Source organism: Pelophylax lessonae (assembly GCF_965119305.1).
Source record: "Pelophylax lessonae genome assembly, chromosome: 2".
NCBI lineage: Eukaryota > Metazoa > Chordata > Amphibia > Anura > Ranidae > Pelophylax > Pelophylax lessonae.
In genome coordinates, this window is record NC_138769.1 from 400,577,130 (window position 1) to 400,601,296 (window position 24,167).

General features: G+C 43.5%; 1 protein-coding gene across 1 annotated transcript in view; it reads left to right on the forward strand.

The window, feature by feature from the left end:
- The window catches only part of LOC309547201 (merlin-like), a 116,123-nt gene that overhangs the window by 37,142 nt on the left and 54,814 nt on the right, over positions 1 to 24,167 (forward strand). The window contains exons 4-5 of the mRNA XM_082246997.1: positions 3,266 to 3,391; positions 18,996 to 19,118. Of these exons, the coding sequence (XP_082103123.1) occupies positions 3,266 to 3,391; positions 18,996 to 19,118 (249 nt within the window). The remainder of the gene's footprint in view (positions 1 to 3,265; positions 3,392 to 18,995; positions 19,119 to 24,167) is intronic.

Genomic DNA, 24,167 nt, shown 5'->3' on the forward strand with positions numbered 1-24,167 from the left:
ATGGTGAGTTTTTTTAAGCTGTATTTTTTCCCACAATTCTTTGCAAAATGAAGATTGTTTATTTATTTATTTATTTTTTTCACAAAATTGTCATATTACCAAGCTTTTTCTCACACACTGTATAGGCATACATGGAACTACACCCCATAATACATTCTGCTACTCCTCCTGAGTATGGCGATACCACATGTGTGAGACTTTTACACAGCCTGGCCACATACATAGGCCCAACATCCAAGTAGCACCTCCAGCGTTCTAGGAGAATAAATAACACATAAAATTTCCTGACAACCTATCACACTTTTTAAGGTCCTGGAGCACCAGGATAATGGAAGCGCCCACAAAATGACCCCATTTTGGAAAGCAAACACCCCAACACATAGTCTAGGAGGCATTATGAGTCTTTTGAATATGTCATTTTTTTCCACAAGTTTTTGGAAAATGTAGTAAGAAAATGAAAACGCATTATTTTTTTTTTTTTTTTACACAAACTTGTCAATTTATAAGATATTTCTAACACATAGCATGTACATAGCAAAACATGACACCCCAAAATACATTCTGCTACTCCTCCTGAGTATGGTGATACCACATGTGTGAGACTTTTACACAGCCTAGCCACATACAGAGGCCCAATTTTCAGGGATCACTGTCAGGTGCTCTAGGGACATAAAAATACCAATCTAATTTCCTGACTACCCATTACACTTTTGTGAGGCACTGTAGGGCACTGATAAGCACTGTAGTGGCATTGATGTCGCTAGGATGTGGCAAGAAAGAGCACTGATGTGGCATGGATGTGGCATGGATGAGCACTGAAGTGGCATAGATGTGGCATGGATGAGCACTGACATGGCATTGATGTGGCACGGATATAAATATATTGTATTGTATCATTTATTTCTGCATGAGACGTTCTAAGTTCTGGATGAGATCGGTTGAGAAAGCAGGAAAGAGGTTACTGTCAATACGGCCCACTGGAAGTTGAACACCGCACTTTTAGACCTTTGTAGTGAAGATCAGAAATGGATAGTAAGAGGCTGTGTGATTGGGTGTCGGTGGTGGCCTCTGCACATTGATATGACTGTGATATCTGCGTTATACTCTGCACATTGATTTGAGTCATACTCTGTGATATCCACTGGGACTATCTTTCTGCATGTGGACTTTTTCAACTGTCTTATGTTAGGAAATATATAGCGCTGCACCACTTTTTGTTTTGTAGGTTTACTATATTGTTTATTTCACAATATTGTGCCAGCTGCTTTCTGTGTTATTTGAATCCTCTTTAAGGTATATTGCTACTAGGCACAGCAGATATATAACTTTTATCATGTTCCAGTACAGTTTAGTGCAGAAAAAATGCAGCATGTTCTAATTTTTGTGACTGTACTGGAAAGCAGTGGAATGCACTGCACTGTGAACTATGCCATTTGAACCCATATAACATACCATCCATGTGTTTTTGATGCAGGGAAAAAAATGCACTGGATTGCATCTGGTGTGAACCGGCTCTTACTGTAGTTGTAACTTTTCAAAAATGTAATAATGCAGACTTATACATTTTTTTAGATTTATTAGTGGTTTACATATTAAACTCTTCTTTTTTTCTCCCTGCATGGAGAAGAAAAGTAGAGGACATTCACAACTTTGCAATTATTATATGTACTTAATTTTAGTTCAATTTGATTGCCTCATACATACACACGCCATACACTGTTTGTTTTCATAAAGTAAACAATTTTAACAAAAATCTCACTCTATTTCATGCAAAAAAGTAATAGCCACTCATTAAAAATGAATTACAATCATTTTGTGCAAATCAAACAAAACAATATAATTCTGCTCAAATCTGTTAATACAACTACTACTACTACTACTACTACTGCTACTACTAGAAAATAAGAATTAGCACTTGCTATTATGGTGGCACACAAAATGACAATTGCGCAGAGAACGATGATACAAATTTAAATGGTAAACATGGGTCTTCAATGAGTCAAGAGAGGCTTAGCAGGTGGCGCTATAAGCAGTAGCAGAGAACGTTTTCTTTCATTTATTTTGATGGGAAACCATTGATTGGGACAAGGAGGAGGGCTCTATAGTTAATATGAGTTAATTTTTTTTATCCGACCCTCACTAAACCCCTGAAACCTATTCATTGATCAGTTAGAGGTCCATGGACCCCAGGTTAAGAACACTGTAAAAAGAAAAAAAGAGGGCGCACCAACCTTGCGCATTACCCAAGTGGTGTTTATTGATAAAAGAGAAAAGGAATATACTCACACATACAAAAGTCTTAAACGCATTTCCAGTCTACAATGGACACAAAGCAACCAGGCCACTGAAACAATGTTCAGCATGCCGGAGGACCTTCCAAAAGGTTGACGCGTTTCGAGGAGAGATCCCCTCTTCCTCAGAACCAGTCCTCGTCTAAAGAGTAGAGGAATACACAGCTGTACCTTATTCCTCACTACACAGACAGCTGGTGCTCTTCTTCAATATCAAAAGCTTTGGGATGTGGTAAGGCCCTCACTGATGGTCCTTCATTGTACATGATGACGTGTGAATGCCTAGGACAGGTGGAGTGACAAAGGTAAGCTGCTTCAGTTGACTAGTTGTGCAGCGTGGAGAAAGGTTGCGGCAGTGATGAACAGGGTAAGTATTTCTTCTTATTCCTCTTCCTCTAGACTAAAAAAGTATTTAAAATTTGTAGTATGGAAGGGGTAATGCAAAAGTCATTTTTTCACTTAAATTTCAGTTCAGCTATAAGATTACTGGATGTTAGTGGGTAATGTGCTGAATCTATGTCATTTACAGCTAAGATATACCGTACACATTTCTTCTTACATTTTTCAACATAAATGGGTTATTATGCTTGTCATGCATGTAACAATACAGTCATTTAATATAAACATTGTTTCAAGAAAATAATTGTCCAAGCATATATCAATAACCAATAATCTTAAAGTCTAACTCTACCTTTTGGACTTTGTTACCATGGGTACTGTAAATATTGAACAAGTCCTGTTTGCCACCATGGCAGACACACTTGTAGTTATCAATGGAATACAAATTCAGTGATTACCACACTCGTAGTCTATTGATATTGAAAATATCCTGTAATTGAAAATTACTATAATGATATGCCTTGTATTTGTAAAATTTCCGAGTAATAAAATAATTCTCATATTTTATATATATCTTATCCATAACTGACATGAATTATTATTGCATTTTAATTAACGAGCATTCTTTTTTGCAGATGGACTGGAAGGGTAAAGATCTCTTTGATTCAGTATGCAGAAACTTGGCATTGAGAGAAACTTGGTTCTTTGGCCTACAGTTTGTGGCAAGCGGGACGGACACCTGGTTGAAGCTGGAAAAAAAGGTTAGAATTTATCTTAACGAATCAGGAGCATTAAGATTTTACCAATATCGGCATTCATTGTCTGTCTAGGCTCCTATCCTATGTAGCATCACAAAGCTCCCCTGTTTGAGATACTAGCTCAGGGTAGTAAGTTTCTTAGTTCCACCATACAGTATATGAAACTATCATGCCAGTAACATTGAACATGAATGCCCAGTTACCTCAAGGAAAAAAGTGGGAGACAGATGTTGGAGCATTTATGGATGAACAGTCGTCTGTTATCTTAAGACGTTTGCTTGGTATATCTTTATTGTCATTCCTAAAACCGATCCAACTTTTCATACTACATATTGTAACCGTTGATGGCTGTATCAAATCCTGAGTGTGACTGAGACTTAATCAAGTCCTGAGACTTGATGCACATGCTCTGGAGGCGCCCCAAGTTATTTAGGCACTGATCTGCCATTGCAAATACCATTACCTCTGTCTTCCATTTGAGCTATACCCCAGAACCTATACTGTGTCTTTTGGAATTGTCAGAATAGGGGTTATTTTCAGAGGTTCTGAAACCTATTCTGAGTGTTGTTTCTAGTACATAATAGCACAGAAATGGACAACCTCATTGTCCCCTGAGCACACAGCATGGGTGTCCAGAGATAATGACTTTATATTGTCAGGAACCTGCAACCTCTGCTGCGCCTGGTGATGTCTCTTCTTGCTAAACAGCCTGGGATGCTGGATAGTTCCCTGGAAAATTCCCTAAACGATCTTGTCGTGAACATTTTTTCTCTTGAATCTTGAACCCTTTGCTCCTCTCATGAACTTCCTATTTTAGCCATGCCTTTGCACTTCCTGTTTGCCGGATACTTGAGCTCTCCCCAGACAATATCTCGCTCTTGTCACTCCTGCTGCCATCTGTATCTTCACATCCACTCATTACTGACCTTTGGCTCATTCCTCAACTACGCTTCTGCCTAATCCCAACTTGCAACTAATCGTTACTGACCTTTGGCTTGTTTAATGACTATGCTTCTTCTTGATCCCTACCTGTTACATCAGCTACTGCACCCCAGCTTGCTCACCTCCTGGTGGGGCAATCCTAAGGACTGCAACCTAGTACTAACATGCAGCAAAACCCATTTCCACTAGAAGGAGCTCTGGTGAACACCAGTTAGGGCTCAGACTCTACACCTTGGTGCACTTGCCGTCATAGATGCACTTGCCATCTGTGATCCTTCTTTGGTCCCTAGCTCTGTATGCTAAGGACAACAGGTGTTAATATTAATGTTAATATTTGTCTACATGGGGGAGGGGAGAGAAGGGGTAAGATACAGAGAAAGAGGTTTTTGTACCTGTATTGTTTAATGTAGGGTGCCCACGTGTTCTGGATTGCCCAGGACTGTCCTACAATTGACATTTGTGTCCTGTGTCCCAGGCACTTTCATTCCGGGACAATACAATGTCCCGGAATGAAATGGAGGACACACAGCCACCCTAACTGATCGCTGGAACTGGTTGCTAGGGCTGCTCTGCCTGGCCTCTGGCAACCAGTGACGTCACACACAGTCAGAGCCTCAGAGTGAGGCTGAGCGGAACGAGGCCTATGTCTAATGCTGCACTGCTGACTGTCTCCACTCACCTCCTCCTTCTTCAGCGCCCAGACTCCAGGGTGACTTGCAGGGCAGGGACGGATCTCCTTCACTCCAGAGTGTAGTGTCACTGTCTCCACCCATCTCCTTCACCCACCGCCCGGCGGCATCTGCTAAGCTGGCTCAAATCCACGGCTGCCCGCAGTGCCCGATTTCTCCTCCTCCCTGCTCCTGCCATTTGGCCTAATTGTCTGGGACCCCAGACCAGTGGACTGGACCACTACCACTCACCAGAGGGATATTAGAAGGTGAGGAACTGGATTGGAGTAGAAGGGGACACAAGTGGGGGCACTGAGGGAGGGGGACAGTAATGAAGAAGAAGGTGACACAAGTGGGGGGCAGTAATGAAGACGAAGTTGACACAAGTGGGAGGCAGTAATGAAGAAAAAGGGGACACAAGTGGGGGACAGTAATGAAGAAGAAGGAGGCACAAGTGGGGGACAGTAATGAAGAAGAAGGTGACACAAGTGGGGACAGTAATTAAGAAGAGGGGGACACAAGTGGGGGACAGTAATGAAGAAGAAGGTGACACAAGTGGGGACAGTAATAAAGAAGAGGGGGACAAAAGTGGGGGACAGTAATGAAGAAAGTGACACAAGTTAGGGACAGTAATGAAAAAGAAGGTGATGCAAGTGGGGGACAGTAATCAAAAAGAAGGTGACTTAGTTAAAACAGGTGCACATTGTAAACCACCTGTCTAAACCAATTGGCAAAATATATTTTTTAAAAATCATCTTTTTGGGCGGGGGATTAGATGGGGGGGGGGGGGGGTGTTTTCAGGGGGTGTCCCTGAATGGCAGTTTGTAAATGTAGTCACCCTAGTTTAATGCTTAATAAAACTATGTGAATAAAAAAATGAGGACCATTAAATTTGATTTATTAATGGGTTGGACATATTAGTGAGTTGTACCATGCAGCTTCACTTGTTTGTAATGTTATTAAATAGAGTCAAGCTTCAGAGTCAGGGAACAAATCTGAGAGTTTAGAAAAGCTTGTTAAGAGCATGGCTAGTAGAAGTTAGTGTGTGGACGCTTTCATACATAAATAATATTGCATTTTCACTCCACAGTGTACCTGAAATTCTAATGTGTACATCTGTGCCTTACTAAGGCTTTGATGGGTTATGTTACTCCATTTGGTGAAATAAGATTTAGGGCATGTTACAGAAGAACAGTGCTGCATTCATCATCTTTATACCTATATGTGTGATTTGCTACTTGCTGAATTTACTTCTTTGGCAGATGGTGTGATGGTGTCATTTTCTGCATTCATCACACAAACATAAAAAACTGATGCTAGAAAAGGATACTTCTCTATTAGGACCAGCAAACTCAGACTGTAAATGAACATAAACCTCAGTATTTACGGTTTAGAATATCACTCCACATCCACATCATTTACAACTGGTTACATAAAAATTTGAATTGATGACAAGTAGTGAATTTATAAATGTGGTGGAATTGGCAGCAAACCTTTTGACACATGCTCACAAGGCAAGAGACAGATGGTTTATCTAAAATGGAATTGTAAGAGCACAATATAAAAAAGTAAGCCACACAGGCAGGGATTTCAATATCAGTTCACACCCCTTTTCAGCACACCTTGAAGATGGGAACGCAGTGATAAGCAGGGCCGGCCTTAGGTGTTCAGGCGCCCTGTGCGATCTAATCCTGTGTGACCCCCCCGCGCGCATTTTCTTGCAACTTTTTAGCACTTTATTTTACTTTTCTTTTTTATGATCACTAATAACTTAGCCCCCCTTACATCAGAGACCCCCCACACAGAGCCCCCCTTACATCAGAGACCCCCCACACAGAGCCCCCCTTTCATCAGGGACCCCCCACACAAAGCCCCCCTTAATTTAGAGCCCTCCCCCTACATCAGAGAGCCCCCCACACAGAGCCCCACTTACATCAGAGACCCCCCCCACACAGAGCCCCCCCCTCACATCAGAGACCCCCCACACAGAGCCCCCCTCACATCAGAGACCCCCCCACACAGAGCCCCCCTCACATCAGATACCCCCCACACAAAGCCCCCCTCATATCAGAGACCCCCCCACATCAGAGACCCCCCACACAAAGCCCCCCCTTACTTCAGAGAGCCCCCTTACATCACAGACCCCTCACACAAAGCCCCCCTACATCAGAGCCCCCCACACAGAGCCCCCCTTACATCAGAGAGCCCCCCACACAAAGCCCCCACTTACATCAGAGACCCCCCCACACAAAGCCCCCCTCACATCAGAAACCCCCCACACAAAGCCCCCCTCACATCAGAAACGCAACACACAGAGCCCACTTACATCAGAGACCCCCACACAAAGCCCCCCTTACATCAGATACCCCCCACACAGAGCCCCCCTCACATCAGAGACCCCCCACACAAAGCCTCCCTAACATCATAGACCCCCTACACAAAGCCCCCTTACATCAGAGCCCCCCACACAGAGCCCCCCACATCAGAGAGCCCCCCTTACATTACAGACCCCCCCACACAAAGCCCCCTTACATCAGAGCCCCCCTTACATCAGAGAGCCCCCCTTACATCACAGACCCCCCACAGAAGAGCATGGTCAGAGATCAGCCTGAATTTCTTCCCAAGAGATGATACTGGAGTGAGTCAAGAGGCCAATTATGGGTCAAGCATTTTCATAGCACCATTGTCATTGCACCACCCTGGCAAAGTTTCTTCGCTAGAAGGTTTCTTTGCTAGGATTGGAGGTATCCATCTGAAGTCAGGAGCTACCAGAACAGGATGTTGACACATCAGGAAGACCCTTTCAGCATCTGCGTTCCCTTAATTAATTAACAATTTCAGTCCCTAAGTCAGATCTGTCAAAGGAGCCATCATGGGTGGAATAATTGGTCACAAACTGTAGTACCTCACTATGCTTTGGAATGCACATGCCTGTTTTTTGTAGAGGGGACAGGGTTAGGTCTATTTAGCCTCTACCTTGCTGATTTATGCTATTATATTTCATCCCACAATGTACCTTGCTTCCTCAATTTTTAGAGTTCATTTTTTGGGTTCAGTGTAAACTCTGCTCTCCTCAGATAGTCTAATACTGCCTGGACCTAGAGTAAATGGGACTCCCAGTCTTTACTGAAAATTACATTGTCATCTATGAATACTGATGTATAGTTCAGGTGGTGTTATAACAACCTTTTCACAACCCGTTGCAATGTGTCTGGAGTGGTGTAACTTTTCTGTACTGAAGTTGTCTGTCTGTTTCTCCCTGGTGGCCTTGGTTAGCGTTATTTGCTATTACCCCTTTGAAAGATCCAAAGCGGTGATGTATTGGGCCTAGCTTATTTGAGAAATTCCTTAGTTGAATAGCTTCGGCATATTGGGTGTCAAGTTGAGGATGACCAATATAAACTATATTGTCAAAAGTATTGGGAAGCCTGCCTTTATACGCACATGAACGTTAATGGCATCCCAGTCTTAGTCCGTAGGGTTTAATATTGAGTTGGCCCACCCTATGCAGCTATAACAGCTTTAACTCTTCTGGGAAGGCCGTCCACAATGTTTATGAGTATGTCTATGGGAATGTTTGACCATTCTTCCAGAAGTGCATTTGTGAGGTCAGGCACTGATGTTGGATGAGAAGGTTCAGGTGTTCTATCTGGTTGAGCTCAGGACTCTGTGCAGGCCAGTCAAGTTCCTCCAGCCCAAACTCACTCATCCATTTATGGACCTTGTTTGTGCACTGGTACGCAGTCATGTTGGAACAGGAAGGGGCCATCCCCAAACTGTTCCCACATAGTTGGAAGCATGAAATTGTCCAAAATGTCTTGGTATGCTGACGCCTTAAGAGTTCCCTTCACTGGAACTAAGGGGCCAAGCCCAACTTCTGAAAAAACAACCCCACACCATAATTCCCCCTCTACCAAATGATTTGGACCAGTGCACAAAGCAAGGTCCATAAAGACATGGATAAGCAAGTTTGGAGTGGAGGAACTTGACTGGCCCACACAGTCCTGACCTTAACCCGATAGACCACCTTTGGGATTAATGATAGCGGAGACTGCGAGACAGACATTCTCGACCAACATTAAAGCTTGACCTCACAAATGCGCTTCTGGAAGAATGGTCAAACATTCCCATAGACACACTCCTAAACCTTGTGGACAGCCTTCCCAGAAGAGTTGAAGCGGTTATAGCTGTAAAAGGGTGGGCCAACTCAATATTGAACCCTACAGACTAAGACTAGGATGCCATTAAAGTTCATGTGCGTGTAAAGGCAGGCATCCCAATACTTTTGTTATTATAGTGAATATCAGATCAGATCATGGATAGTGTAGGACCCACTGATAATGGGGTACTTTGACGCAGTAGTGGGCTTGAGCACGATATGGCCATATGGTGGGACCAAACCCCCATTTTTATTTATGGACTCTCTTCAGATTTGGTAGGAATTTCCTTTGCATTTGCGCGCTATTCTTTTTTAATATACATGTCTTTTGGTTCATAGCTGCAGCAGCTTTGGAAATACATGGGTATGCTCCCCCAAATTTTTTGCCTGTTTATAACTGGGCTATACTGCATTCTTGGGCAACAAGGAGCTAGGGCAATAGAAATAGCAATGGCAATGTGCAAACCTAGGGTATATTCAACAAACTTACACAGTGGGCTAAAATGTTATCATCCACATAATTGTATTCCTTGAAGAAGAGATGGCAGGAGTAATGGAATTTTAAAGGTACACACAACAAACAAAACCAAATACATAAAATAAAAATGTTTATTAGTACCACATTAAAACATCTTAAAATTTCATAGCTCAAAAATCCATATAAATATACCAATAATATATTCGCTGGACACAGGTAATAGTCAGAATTTGTTTAATGCAAATGTGGTGGTAGGGTAGAGATCTTTCTCAATGCATTTCTCAGAAATAAATTCCAATTCTTCAGAAGTTCACTAAGGCTGTTTGTACAATAGATATAAAAAATATATGCACATACTGTATATTAATAAATTCAATTTACAATGTATCAACATTCCATTGTATTTACAATGGAATTCAGCATCATATCTAGTACACAGAACCTTAACCACTTGCCGACCAGCCGCCGTACTTATACTGCGGTATGTCATTTCGCTGTAACGCCAGTGGTGGCGCACGCACACGCTGATTGTCTACAAGGGGAGCCAATCAACGGGTCAGGTGGCCGCGATGTCCGCCGAACACCCGCGATGGCTCCCTGTGGAGACAGAACGGCAGTCTGCTGTTGTAAACACGGCAGACCACTGTTCTGTCAGTAATGAACACAGGGATCCTGTGTTTCTCTTATTTAGGAACACAGGTCTCTGTGTTCATTCAGCAAGCCCATACCCCACACAGTTAAAAAACACCCTCTAGGGGCACATTTAACCCTTTGATCGCCCCTGTTGTTAACCCCTTCCCTGCCAGTGTCATTAGTACAGTAACAGTGCTTCTTTTTAGCACTGATTACTGTAGTAATGTCACTGGTCCCCCGCAAAGTGTCAAAAATGTCAGTTAGGTGTCCAATCTGTCTGCTGCAATGTCGAAGTCCCGCTAAAAATCGCTGATCGCCACCATTACTATTAAAAAAATAAATAAATAAATAAAAATTACATAAATCTTTCCCCTAGTTTGTAGATGCAATAACTTTTGCACAAACCAATCAATATAAGCTTATTGGGATTTTTACATATTGACTTAAACTGATGAAAAAATTAGATTTTTACATTTTTTTTATTGGGAATGTTCTTATAGCAGAAAGTAACAAATATTGTTTTTTTTTTTCAGAATTGTCGCACTTTTTTTTATAGCACAAAAAATAAAAATCGCAGAGGTGATCAAATATCCCCAAAATAAAGCTCTATTTGTGGGAAAAAAGGACATCAATTTAATTTGGGTACAGCGTCCCACGACTACGAAATTGTCAGTTAAAGTAACGCAGTGCCGTATCGCAAAAAATGGCCTGGTCATAAGGGGGTAAATCCTTCTGGTCCAGAAGTGGATAATCATTTACTTTTGAGGATGAAAACTCTACTCACTAAAAGTTACTTAAACTGAAACATACTCACTAAAAGTTTTGTTTGGGTGCACTAAAAGTATTATTTCTCCTACATCTTCCTCAAATAATAAAATGTGCAAACTTAAAGTGGTGTTCCGGCCTCACGCTCCAAAAATGAAAAGTCAGCAGCTACACATGCTGTAGCTGCTGACTTTTAATATTAGGACACTTACCTGTCCTGGAATCCAGTGATGTTGGCACCGCAGCCAATGTTTCCATCGGCTGTCAGATGCTGCCGCTGCCATTGCCGGTAAGGGAACCCGGCCGTGAAGCCGCATGCACTCGGTTACTGGCCAGAAAGCAGAGGAAGGAGGAGGAAGGAGCAGGGGGGCCGGACTGCTGACATACCTCGCCGCGGCAAGGTCTGACGGAAGTGGGGACAGGGTACCTGTGAAAAAAAGGTACCCCCTCAAAGGAGCCAAATGTGGCACTGGAGGGGGGGGGGAGGAGACAGGTTAGCGGAAGTTCCACTTTTATGTGGAACTCCGCTTTAAAGCAATCAATCATTACTTATCTTTTATATTCAAAACCTCTGCTATGAGTTAGTGCACATTGCATGTCATATTTACTACCTTACTGAATAGGCCCATTTGAGTTAAATTTCAGATCCTTGTAGAATGTTCCTGAATGAGGACTTGCTATTTAAGTCAGTCGATTACATGATTTTCATTATGCATATACAAAGTCGGTAGTATTACTAAGTCATCATTTTTAGATGTCTGGTATTTGCTCGTGCTTTTATGGTAGCTTATCACATCATTAGCATTTTATGAACTTTGTACTGTTTCTGTGTCTGACTAGAGGCATACATTATCATTCATTTGCCTATTATTGGTTTGTAAATTTGAAGCCCAGTTTAAAATAAGTTTCCCCTGGTTGCTAAAAGTATCATGTTAAATTTTACCGCATGCCCAAATTTCCAAAGGTTGCAGTTCTTGACAGTTGAGATCATAAAGATGTCTTTGGTGCAATACAGACATTTTATTTCTAGTTTTGGATTGTGCCAGGAAGGGTTAGAATCTTTTTGATTTTCTTTGTTTTTGCTTTTTATGTCCCCATTGTGGAGTTTTTTCCTCCCCTCCTGTTAACTTCTGATGACAGCTTTAGGCTCCTTTCACACGGTCCGCTGTCCGACGCGGTCCATTCTCTGCTCAGCGGGGAATCGTTCCGGCGATCCCTGCTGAGCAGGCAGGTGACAGCTCCTTCTCTGCTCTGTGTGTGGAGATGGAGGTGTCAGAGCCCCGCTGCTCTCTATGGGGGAATCGGATGAGAACGGACTGCCTGCTCTCATCCAACCCAAATCCGATCCGATCCCCTGGACGGATGGAAAATAGGGTTTCCATCTGTCCGGATTTCACGGACAGGATCGGATGCGGATGGCAGCGGGTGTCAGCGGACATGTCTCCGCTGACATCCACTGCCCCATAGAGATGCATGGAGGATCCGATCAGATCCGCCTAAAAAACTGACAGGTGGATCTGATCGCATCGTTCGTGTGAAAGAGGCCTTACAGTTATTGTTTTCCCCATTTCTGTTCCGACAATAGTTACCAAAACAGTGAATCTTGCCAACAGGGAAGCAAAAATCAATAAACTCAAAAAACATAATTAGAGGTAAAGTCTCAGTAGACCATTACTCCAAAACAAAAATAGTTTTTCTTAGTAATTTTTAGATGTAGCACCCTACAAGGTAGGTGCTAGGTAAAGTATAGTGGACCTTGGCTGCCTAACAGCAGGGTCATGATTTTCAGCTGGGCTGTCATGTCTCCCAGGTGTGGCTGTTGAGACTGGGGAGTCTCCCCACTATGCTCTATGAGAGGGCTCTCATTGGCAGTGGAAAAAAACCCAATCAATGGCACATTCAGGCCTGTATCTACCCCAGAAAGGCAGATTCTGCCGCACAGGATTCTAGGAGTGGATATAAGTTTGAGGGGAGTGCATGACGCAGCGTCTTTGGCAGGAAGCAGAGTCTCAGGAGGGAGAGGACACTGTCTCTCCTCCTGTCAGAAGGATCGGGCATCCCGGGCGGCTTGTCTGAGGGGACAGAGATAAGAGCTGAGCTGAGCTGCAGAGAGGATCCGGTGTGCCGAGGACCAGTGGAGCTGAGGGGGTCCAGTTTCAGGAAAGCATTTCCAGTTCGTGAGTACTGCAAACTGCCCCTGGGGGGTCTGCCTAGCTGAGAGGGGACCACTCCGGTGAAGGTTCAGGGGATGCAGGAGCTAGCAGGTGGTAAAGGGGGTGCTAGTGTTGACCCTGAAGTGTAAAGATGGTGCCTAGTGAGAGGACCCTGAAGTGTAAAGAGGGTGCCTAGTGAGAGGACCCTGAAGTGCAGAGGGGGTGCCTAGTGAGAGGACCCTGAAGTGCAGAGATGGTGCCTAGTGAGAGGACCCTGAAGTGTAAAGGGGGTGCCTAGTGAGAGGACCCTGAAGTGTAAAGAGGGTGCCTAGTGAGAGGACCCTGAAGTGCAGAGGGGGTGCCTAGTGAGAGGACCCTGAAGTGCAGAGATGGTGCCTAGTGAGAGGACCCTGAAGTGTAGAGGGGGTGCCTAGTGAGAGGACCCTGAAGTGTAAAGAGGGTGCCTAGTGAGAGGACCCTGAAGTGCAGAGGGGGTGCCTAGTGAGAGGACCCTGAAGTGCAGAGATGGTGCCTAGTGAGAGGACCCGGAAGTGTAAAGAGGGTGCCTAGTGAGAGGACCCTGAAGTGTAGAGGGAGTGCCTAGTGAGAGGACCCTGAAGTGTAAAGAGGGTGCCTAGTGAGAGGACCCTGAAGTGTAGAGGGGGTGCCTAGTGAGAGGACCCTGAAGTGTAAAGAGGGTGCCTAGTGAGAGGACCCTGAAGTGCAGAGGGGGTGCCTAATAAGAGGACCCTGAATTGTAGAGGGGGTGCCTAGTGAGAGGACCCTGAAGTGTAAAGAGGGTGCCTAGTGAGAGGACCCTGAAGTGCAGAGGGGGTGCCTAGTGAGAGGACCCTGAAGTGCAGAGAGGGTGCCTAATGAGAGAACCCTGAAGTGTAAAGGGGGCGCCAGCGGTTGGGCCCTGAAGTGTTAAAGTGTACAGCGTGTAGTGTACAGTGTTAAGATTTGCAGCAGCACAAGCAGTTACAAGGAGCTACCTCAGTCAGGAAGGACTGGAGGAAGCTGTATCCAGGACTTTTGAGCTAACCAGAGTGTCAAGAGTCAGTTCTCAGTATAATCCAGGACCTTTTGAGCTAACCAGAGTGTCAAAAGTTAAGCCAAAGTACAGTTCAACAAGTCACTACTGAAGCCACAAGCTGTCACAGCTGGGTACCCACACTAGAGATGCCGGTGCCTCCGAGAGGAGAGGGCGAGGAGCGAGGCTTCGGACGGCCGCATTGCTGGATCATGGGACAGGTGAGTGTGTGTTTATTAAAAGTCAGCAGCTACACTTTTTGTAGCTGCTGACTTTTAATAAACACATACATGAGTGAAACTCTGCTTTAAGGAAAGAATACAGGTATATTTATTACATCTTTTTGATATTTTGGATATTTTTGTTTTTGAGTACTAGGAAAGCAATAAACACATGCCAGAGGTTCTAACTCTTCCCTAGGCTACTACTTAGAAGTAGGAAAAGGTTTAGCTAGGTTCACAGTTTAAATATAACTTTAATTACAAGAGTTAAAAACCAATTCAATCTTTCAGACCATGTCTCATGTTACACCCATGTTTAGAGTGTAACATAAAACATGGTCCCTAACTCACATTCATACATACACATTCTAGGGCCAATTTAGACAATTAACCTACCATCATTCATTTAAAAGAAGTTTTATGAAAAACTACCACTGCAATAGAGGATCTTGCATTTCCCAATGGAACACAAATGTTGTGATGTCACCGCCAGACTTCTAACAGACCTTCAATACTTTTTCATGCTCCACAACTGAAGGTCTGTACCTAAATTTGGACCAGGGGCCAGAAGTTAGAGGAACGGTGTGCAGGAGCCAAAGCATGGCACCCACAATCCACTAATTACGGTTGCAATGTGTCAGGAACCAGTGCAAACAGAAATGTGTGGACTGCCACAGAGCATATCAGGCACAAATTCAGCGTAAAACAATATAATTTATTTAAAAATAAGTAAACAACATGAATGTAAACACACCTCCAATATACCAAACTGTAAAAAAAAACAGATAACCGAATAGTGACACACGATGAACAACTGCCCAAACCAAGTATATGCAGCAAGCAGTGAATGCAAAGCATAGTCGTGCCAGAGCCAGGGTAATACCCAGCAGATCAAGGAGAGGGAGCTGGGAACAAGACAGGACAGGGAGAGGGTAACAGGAGACAGAGAGAGGAGGTGGGAAGGGATCAGGCTGCAGGGTCGGGATCAGGGTCCAGGAACAGGAAACAGGATACAGGATACAGGATGCAGGATACAGGATACTGGATACAAAATACAGAAACACTGGACCACAGGTCAGGAACACATGGAGACAGAACACCAAGGCAGGAATGAAGAGCATGCGCAGGGCTTAACCACTTAAGCCCCGGAAGATTTTACCCCCTTCCTGACCAGGGCCTATTTTGCGATTCGGCACTGCGTGATTTTAATGGACAATTGCGCGGTCGTGCGACACTGTACCTAAACGAATTTGACGTCCTTTTTTTCCCACAAACAGAGCTTTCTTTTGGTGGTATTTGATCACCTGTGCGATTTTTTGATCATGCGCTATAAACAAAAAAAGTGCGTCAATTTTGCAATAATAACAATATTTTTCACATTTTTTTATATGAAATTCCCCCAAAAAAAAATTTAAAAATCTAAATTTTTTAACATTTTCGGCCACTTTGTTTTATGTTACATATTTTTGGTAAAAAAAATCGCAAAAAGCGTATTTTGATTGGTTTGCGCAAAAGTTATTGCGTTTACTAACTAAGGGAAAGATTTTTATCATTTTTGTTGGTTTTTTTTTTAACGCGTAATGGCCGCGATCTGCGATTTTTTTTTTTTTTGCGGGACTGCGATGTTGCGGCGGACAGATCGGACCCTTGACTGACATTTTTTACACTTTTGGGGTTACCAGTGACATTACTACAGTAATCAGTGCTATACATATGCACTGTTACTGTAAAATGACACTGGCAGTGAAGGGGTTAACTTTTTTGAGAGGGAGGGGTTAAGTGTGTCCCTAGGGGCGTGCTTCTAACTGTGATTGGCTGTGGCTTGAGGTGTAAGAACAGTGATCAACGGTCCTACATAGTAGAACCGTATGATCACTATTATTACACAGAAGAGAATGACAGGCCGCTTTGTTTACATTAGCCGCCTGCCTTTCTCCCGGTGTAACGGACGATCGCGAGTGCCCGGCGGACATCGGGTCCGCCGGGCACATGCACGGGGGGCCCGTGACTGAGCGGGAGCGCGCATCCGGCGGTGCGCGCTCACTCGCCAGAGCCTCACAGGCTAGTGACGTACCCCTACGTCACTTTGCCTGTGAGGGGCTGACCGCCGCAGTATATGTACTTACGGCGGTCGGCAAGTGGTATACACATCCTGCAACAAGCCTCAGGTGATGAATGATTACAAGAGATGATCTTCTGGCTGCTGAGATACACCTACTGGTGGACACCAGAACTGCAGCCTATGGATCTGGGAGCTGCAATGCCACCAGAAGGTGAGCACTTTCTCGACACAATGCTTTTCAGACGCAAATTTAAAAACAAAATAAATGCACTATTTTGTTGTTGTTTTTTGCAAAATGGGTGCATTCATTAGTTTTTTGCAAAAATTGGATTTCTTCTTTAAAGTTGTTGTAAATCCTTACATATACCCAATAAGGTGACTAGCCTCAGGTTATACACAGAGATGAAAAAAAAATTCCTATATAAGTTTTACCTATTTATCTGTGATCCCCTCTCCTCTACAGCCTTTCAAAACTCAAAGGCTTTTTTTCAGCTCCAGCGGGCAGAGGGTGGGGATCTGACATCGCACACTGCACAGTATAGAGAGAAGAGCTGAATGTAATATGGGACCTGAGTGGAGGGACACACCCAGTTCTACACAGTTTCATAGGGAAACATGCACAGCAGACCTCCTGTGTGCTAGAGAGGGGCGAGTGTATCTCCTGAGATTCTTAGGGGTTGGCATGACTTGTCAGAAGCCCAGATTACGAGCAATTGTGCTGCAAGTTTGAAAATTACTTGCTAAGCTATTGCTAGACTTGCCAGGCTTCGCATGTTAGTTGCACAATTACAGCAAGTCCGCATCGCATGACTCCAGATCAACTTTTTTTTTTGCAAACATTCTGCAAGTCTGCTGCACGTTCTGGTTCAGCTATGTTGTGCAAAAGTCATCCCACCACAGGGGTCACTGTGGCTGAATTTCCATGCTGTAGACTTGCAGAACTCTTGCTGTAGACTCACCGCTGCAACTTTGCTATTGCTAGAGAGTTGCCACGCAAAGTTGCTACAAATTGGAAAAGTGTGAACTAGAACTTGTGCTTCAAGTGCTCTGCAATTGTGCAACTTCCTAGTGAAAATGTGCAGCAAGTTAACAGACTAAAGGCCCGTACACACGTGCAGATTGTCGGCCGAAAAGATTCGGCCGACGACCGATCGGCCGATATTCGGCTTGTTAGTATGATGCTTCCGACAGCCGACAGCGCACTTTCGGCCGAAAAGAATCTGTCGTGCAAGCATTAAAATTTTTGTATGCCGACACCAGAGCGGCCGATTGTTCGCCAGTCAATACAGAATTCGGCCGACAGACAGCAGATTTGCAAGACTAGGCATGCTCAGAAAAGAAAAAACACACGGAAAGTTAACCATCACATGACAACACTTCTGCAGTCGGCTGTAGTTGGCGGACAAAATTCTTGTGCAGTCTTTTGCACTTTTCAACAGACACGACAGCCCGGGGACAAAAGACGGCCGATCGTTCGGCCGACGATCTGCACGTGTGTATGGGGCATTACAATTCAACACTGCCACAAATTTGTGGCCAGTTATCCTTGCAAACTGGGAGTGAGTCATGTACAACCTAGATAGAAGAAACACAAAGAAGACAGAAATCACACTAGATGCTTTTGGATTGAGGTACTATAGAAGGTATATATATATATATATATATATATATATATATATATATATATATATATATATATATATATATAATGCTCTGTTCATTTTTCATTTTGGAGGTTTACAGCCACTCTAATAGCCAGCTTAAATAGTTTTGCTATTAGTTTTTTTTTTTTTTTTTTATGTGGAAGCTGAGATAAGGTTACCTTTTTACATATAAAAGCATAGGAAGTGTAAAGTATATGTATAAATGTATTACGTATAAAGTATATGTAAACCCAATTACAGTACTAAAACCTAATATGAGCTTTAATATTTGATTTTAAAATAACTTTAATTTTTTTCTAAATCTGCAGCTTTCAATAAAATAATACCTGGTGATTCTGTCATGAAAATCTCAGGCACTTCCTGTTAAAGGGGGAAAACACCTTCTCATCTCCCAGTTATGCTCCAGCGCTGTCATTGTATCACAGGGCCTTGTATGGAGACAGCAAGCCCCATTTCAACACACATTACACAGGCATGGTCCACTATTCTCACCATCAGAAAGGTCATGATAAGAAATACAATGCAGCCATAGCACATGGGTGTAGACAGCAACTGACGACAAAGGGGGTGCAGGAGATGAAAAGCACTGGGATGGAAGAGGATGAGAAAAAGGTTAAAATAAGTACTTCAGTTTATAAAAAAGGCACTCTTAAAAAAAAGTGGTGCTTTAACAAACTAAATGTTTTTCGGTTATGGGCAAAGTACTGTATATCTTTAAGCTATCAGACTGTTGAACAGTCCTATTTAAGAAACATAGACCTTTTCCACATCATTTTATGGAAATATGAGTTAGTCTAGCAATTTCATTTTACTTTCTTTTAATTTGCAGATTTTACAGCAGCAAATCCCTAAGGAAGATCCCATAAGGTTTAGTTTTATGGCTAAATTTTACCCTGAAAATGTGACCGATGAACTTTTTCAAGAAATAACCCAACATCTTTTCTTCCTTCAGGTAACCTACCATTTGAGTTTTTTCAGTGATAACTGAAGCCTTCATTTAAAGTGACATACATTTTAATAAACAAATAAATAAAAATGTATGGGGAAAGCAATGTGACAAAATCCCCCAACATTGGAGGGAATAAACGCTAACTAATAATTATTCAACAGAGATTTTTCATCACAAGATAAAACATAAAGCAATTATGGGGTATTAGAATCATGCCAAAATCCACCCAGTCATGACCAGAAGCCTTTTTACTTACCTTTCTTGGTTAAGTAAACCAAAGAGTTAAAACTGGGGTATACAAACTTGGGGCATAACATTATCAAGATAATTTGACTCTGCATCTAAAGAGAGAGTAGGTCAGCTCCATGTAGTTTCTATATGTATTTTCACAGCCATGCTTATGACTTTGAGTAGTCTATAACTACAGTTTTCCAACCATGGATATACTGTATATATTCCTTTGAAGAAGAATGATGAATATTGTGGAAAGCATTCTAGTTACTTATGTCCAGAGGAACGATACAGCTGGACAATGCAACCATACGTGGAATAATTCATGCTTTTTTTTTTTTTTTTTTTTTGCTGCCTTTAAAGCAAGCTAAATAGATTAACCAGGTCAACCAGATGGTAGGATAGTGTTGGATGTAAAGACTGGAAAACTCATAAATAAGCACTTAGGTTTATTCCTTACCCACACATGCGCAATCTGCTCTCTTTTGCAGCTAAGCTTTTTTTAATCTCTGGAGCATTGTTCTAAAAAATGGAGCACTCATAGCAATGTACTAAGGGTACTGTAATGCTTGGTGATATTTTTGGAAACAGTCAGTAAAGGTGAACAAACCCTTTAAATTAACTTAGGCAAGCCATAGATTATCCAGGGTAGAAGTAAAGAAAAATGTTTGATTCCCCCATCAACAATGAATCTGCAGTGATTTTCTATTCTGCTGGTGAGCAGGGCCGGACTGGGAATAAAATTCAGCCCTGGAAATAATTTCATACCAGCCCCATAGAATTATTATACCGACCCAACAGCATAGCGCCACTATTTTCTTGTTCATAAAAGGGAAAACCATGCATTTTAAAGCACATTTGAATAGTGTATTATATATAGATAAGTGAGATATGAAATCATGTAGGGCTTCACATATATATATATAAACAAATTCCGGTTAAAAGTGGTATAAGTGTGGACATGGTACAGGAGATGCAGAGGCTGCGGACATGGTACAGGAGATGTCAGAGGCTGCGGACATGGTACAGGAGATACCAGAGGCTGCAGACATGATACAGGAGATGTCAGGGGCTGTGGGCATGGTACAGGAGATGTCAGAGGCTGGGGACATGGTACAGGAGATGCAGGGGCTGCGGACATGGTACAGGAGATGCAGGGGCTGCGGACATGGTACAGGAGATGTCAGGGGCTGCGGGCATGGTACAGGAGATATCAGGGGCTGCGGGCATGGTACAGGAGATGGCAGAGGCTGCGGACATGGTACAGGAGATGTCAGAGGCTGTGGACATGGTACAGAAGATGTCAGAGGCTGCGGACGTGGTACAGGAGATGTCAGAGGCTGTGGACATGGTACATGAGATGCAGGGGCTGCGGGCATGGTGCAGAAGATGCAGGGGCTGCGGACATGGTACAGGAGAATCAGGGGCTGCGGACATGGTACAGGAAATGCAGGGGCTGCGGACATGGTACAGGAGATGCAGGGGCTGCAGACATGGTACAGGAGATGCAGGGGCTGCGGACATGGTACAGGAGATGCAGGGGCGGCGGACATGGTGCAGGAGATGCAGGGGATGCAGGCATGGTGCAGGAGATGCAGGGGCTGCGGGCATGGTGCAGGAGATGCAGGGGCTGCGGACATGGTGCAGGAGATGTCAGGGGATGCGGGCATGATACAGGAGATGCAGGGGCTGCGGGCATGGTGCAGGGGCTGCAGACATGGTACAGGAGATGCAGGGCTGTGGGTATAGTACAGGAGATGCAGGATTGCCGGCATGGTGCAGGGGCTGTGGACATAACAGAAGATGCAGGGCTGCGGGCATAGTACAGGAGATGCAGGATTGCCAGCATGGTGCAGGGGCTGTGGACATAACAGAAGATGCAGGGCTGCAGGCATAGTGCAGGAGATGCAGTCCTGTGGGCATGGTACAGGAGAATCTCCTGTACCATGCCCGCAGCACTGCATCTCCTGAGGAGAAGTCTCGCTTACTTTTTAGACCAAAGGAGCCTTACATTTCAAAATGGCACCGCCCAGAGCCAACACGTCACTGCGCATGCGCCGTCTGCACGGGAATAGCCAAACATGTATGAGCTTTCCCGAGCGGTGGCGGTATATGCGCAGTGCGCATGTCGAGCCGGCCGAGTGTAAGGTTCTGGCACTCTCAGTGCCTCCTATCACATCATTTCCGGGTGCTTTCCATCTACCTAGATAGATGAAGCACATATAGGTGTGTTTCCCTTTAAGAGTGCTGACATCATCACTGAGCGCCGGACTGAACAGCTATTTAAATCACCAGCTCTCACTCACATGTGTTCGTTCAACCTGCTGTGTGCCTAGATGTGCCTTGATGCTAACCTGTCTTGAAGCTCTCATGCTTGCAAGCATACCTCGCTGTCGGAACCACGCTGCGCTGATCCCTGTATCCCGCTACCGGATCATCCGCTCTTGTCGAACCTCTCCTCTGCTACATTGCTACTAGTGATAAGTACCCCACAGGGGAAACCTCAATAACCTTCATACTAAAGCTTACACTGTCTAGCTCTGCATACTAAGGACTGTTACTACATCTGCACTATCTAGATTGCTAGCTCTTGAGCCTACTATCATCTGCTCTTGCACTGGGTTAGTCTCTCCTGTATGTCATCTGCTATCCTATCATCTACTACCATACATAATTGCTAACCTATCTGCATCCCACCTGTTACTATCTCATTCTCAAGAACATTCCTCTCAAGTGTCTGTCACCTATCGTCTCAACTCAACCTGTCTCTTCAGCCTATCACCTCTATACTACTATATACATAGATCACTCCAGGAACTTCTTATTGAGTGTGTGTATTTACTTGCTGAATTGAGATCATCCACACATGATGAGTCTTTGGGAGTTGGGATTGGTGTCTCAGCGTTTCTCTACATAACTACTGAAGTGGAATATTTCTGCAGCTGTAAATCCACATCATACATAAAACGCAGGAGCCTTACACCGAGGCCATTTTTTTCAGGTGTTTGCAGCCCCAGGGCAGGGGGGACTTGCCGGACTACCGGGAAATCTCCCGGTATCCCTCTAGGCAAGTCCGGCCCTGCTGGTGAGAAACCTTCCCTGCTGGTAGAACACAATAATTAGTGTTGCAGACTATAGCCTGTAGCACTAATCATTTGGGAAAGACCCGACAGGCTGGTTGTACACCAGTTGATCAATAGATCGACTGGTATACAACCAGGATGCCTATACATAGATCAAAATTCGACCGATCCCTGCTGAACTGGCTGAATTTCAATCTGTGTATGGCCAGCTTTAGTGGACACCTTTATAAGGGGTGGTCAAGAATGATAACGAAGGTAGGTTAAAGTTGATTCCCAAATCCCAATCCCAGAAGGGCTGATTAAAGCTACATAAAAGTTTGTCATAAATAAAAGGGTTATATTAAATAAAATCCAGAGCATGTAAGAATGAGCTAAAGATTCTGAAGTAGTCAACAAAGCAAACATATACAATGTCAAACAATGAACAATGTAAAAATACTAGTGACAGTGGGCTCCATTCACAAAGTGATATCTTACCGCACCCAAGTATGCGGTAAAATACCGCACAGCATTTTTCAAAATGTTTTTTTTTGCCATTCACTATAAAAATGCTACCAAAATACCACATGTGCTATTTTTTGAAGTCATGCTGTATTTTAGTAGTGAAAGCCTGTGGTAATTTACCACCGGCGATTGCTGGCATCCTTAACAAACACTGTAAATAGCTGGTTGTTAAGTAGCAGGAGTAGTGGGCGGTCCCTGGCTTCCTTAACAATCAGAAAAGAACGTATAAAAAAAAGAATGAAAAATTAAGAAGAAAAAAACTGTGTGGGTCCCACCCCCCAATCAATACAAGACCCTTATCCGAGCATGCAGCCAGGCCCAAAGCGAGCACCCCCCTCCTGAATCATACCAGGCCACATGCCCTTGACATGAGGGGGTGCTTTTGAGCAGGGGGGCTCTACCCCCCAAAGCACCTTGTCCCCATGTTGATGGGGACAAGGGCCTCTTCCCCACAACCCTGGCACAAGCTTGGACATGTTTGTGCCAAGATTGGCAGGATGTTGTACCTAACACTAGGGATGATCGAACTTTTGAAAAGTTCGGTTCGACCAGAACACCCGAACTTCACGAAAGTTCGGTTCGGATTTCAGAACCCCATTGAAATCAATGGGACCCGAACTTCTGTAATCAAAAAACACCATTTTTAAGCCCTAAAACCCAATAAATGCCCCTAAAAAGTGCCTAGGGTTCTGGGTCATGCCCCAGGGACTATTAATCACACAAAAAAAAGTTCTTAAAAATTGTCATTTTTGATAAAAAAGCCAATTATTGAAAAATTAAAAAAAAAAAAAAAAAAGAGATTTTTTTGATTTTTACTTTGGATTTAGTATCTGGGGGGTCTAAAAGGTGTGCATGTGAAGTTTCAGCTCTGTAGCATGTCCAGAACCATGAAAAAAAAAAAGATAATTTTTCAGTAGAACAGGGATGTGGTTCGGGAGCCTCCTTTAACTTTAACACCTATATGATCTTTTTTTCTGGTTCTGGACATGCTACAGAGCTGAAACTTCACAGGTACACCTTTTAGACCCCCCAGACACAAAATCACACAAAAAAAGTTCTTAAAAATTGTCATTTTTGATAAAAAAAGCCAATTATTGAAAAATTAAAAAAAAAAAAAAAAAAAGAGATTTTTTGATTTTTACTTTGGATTTAGTATCTGGGGGGTCTAAAAGGTGTGCATGTGAAGTTTCAGGTCTGTAGCATGTCCAGAACCCCCCAAAAATTAGCATTTTCT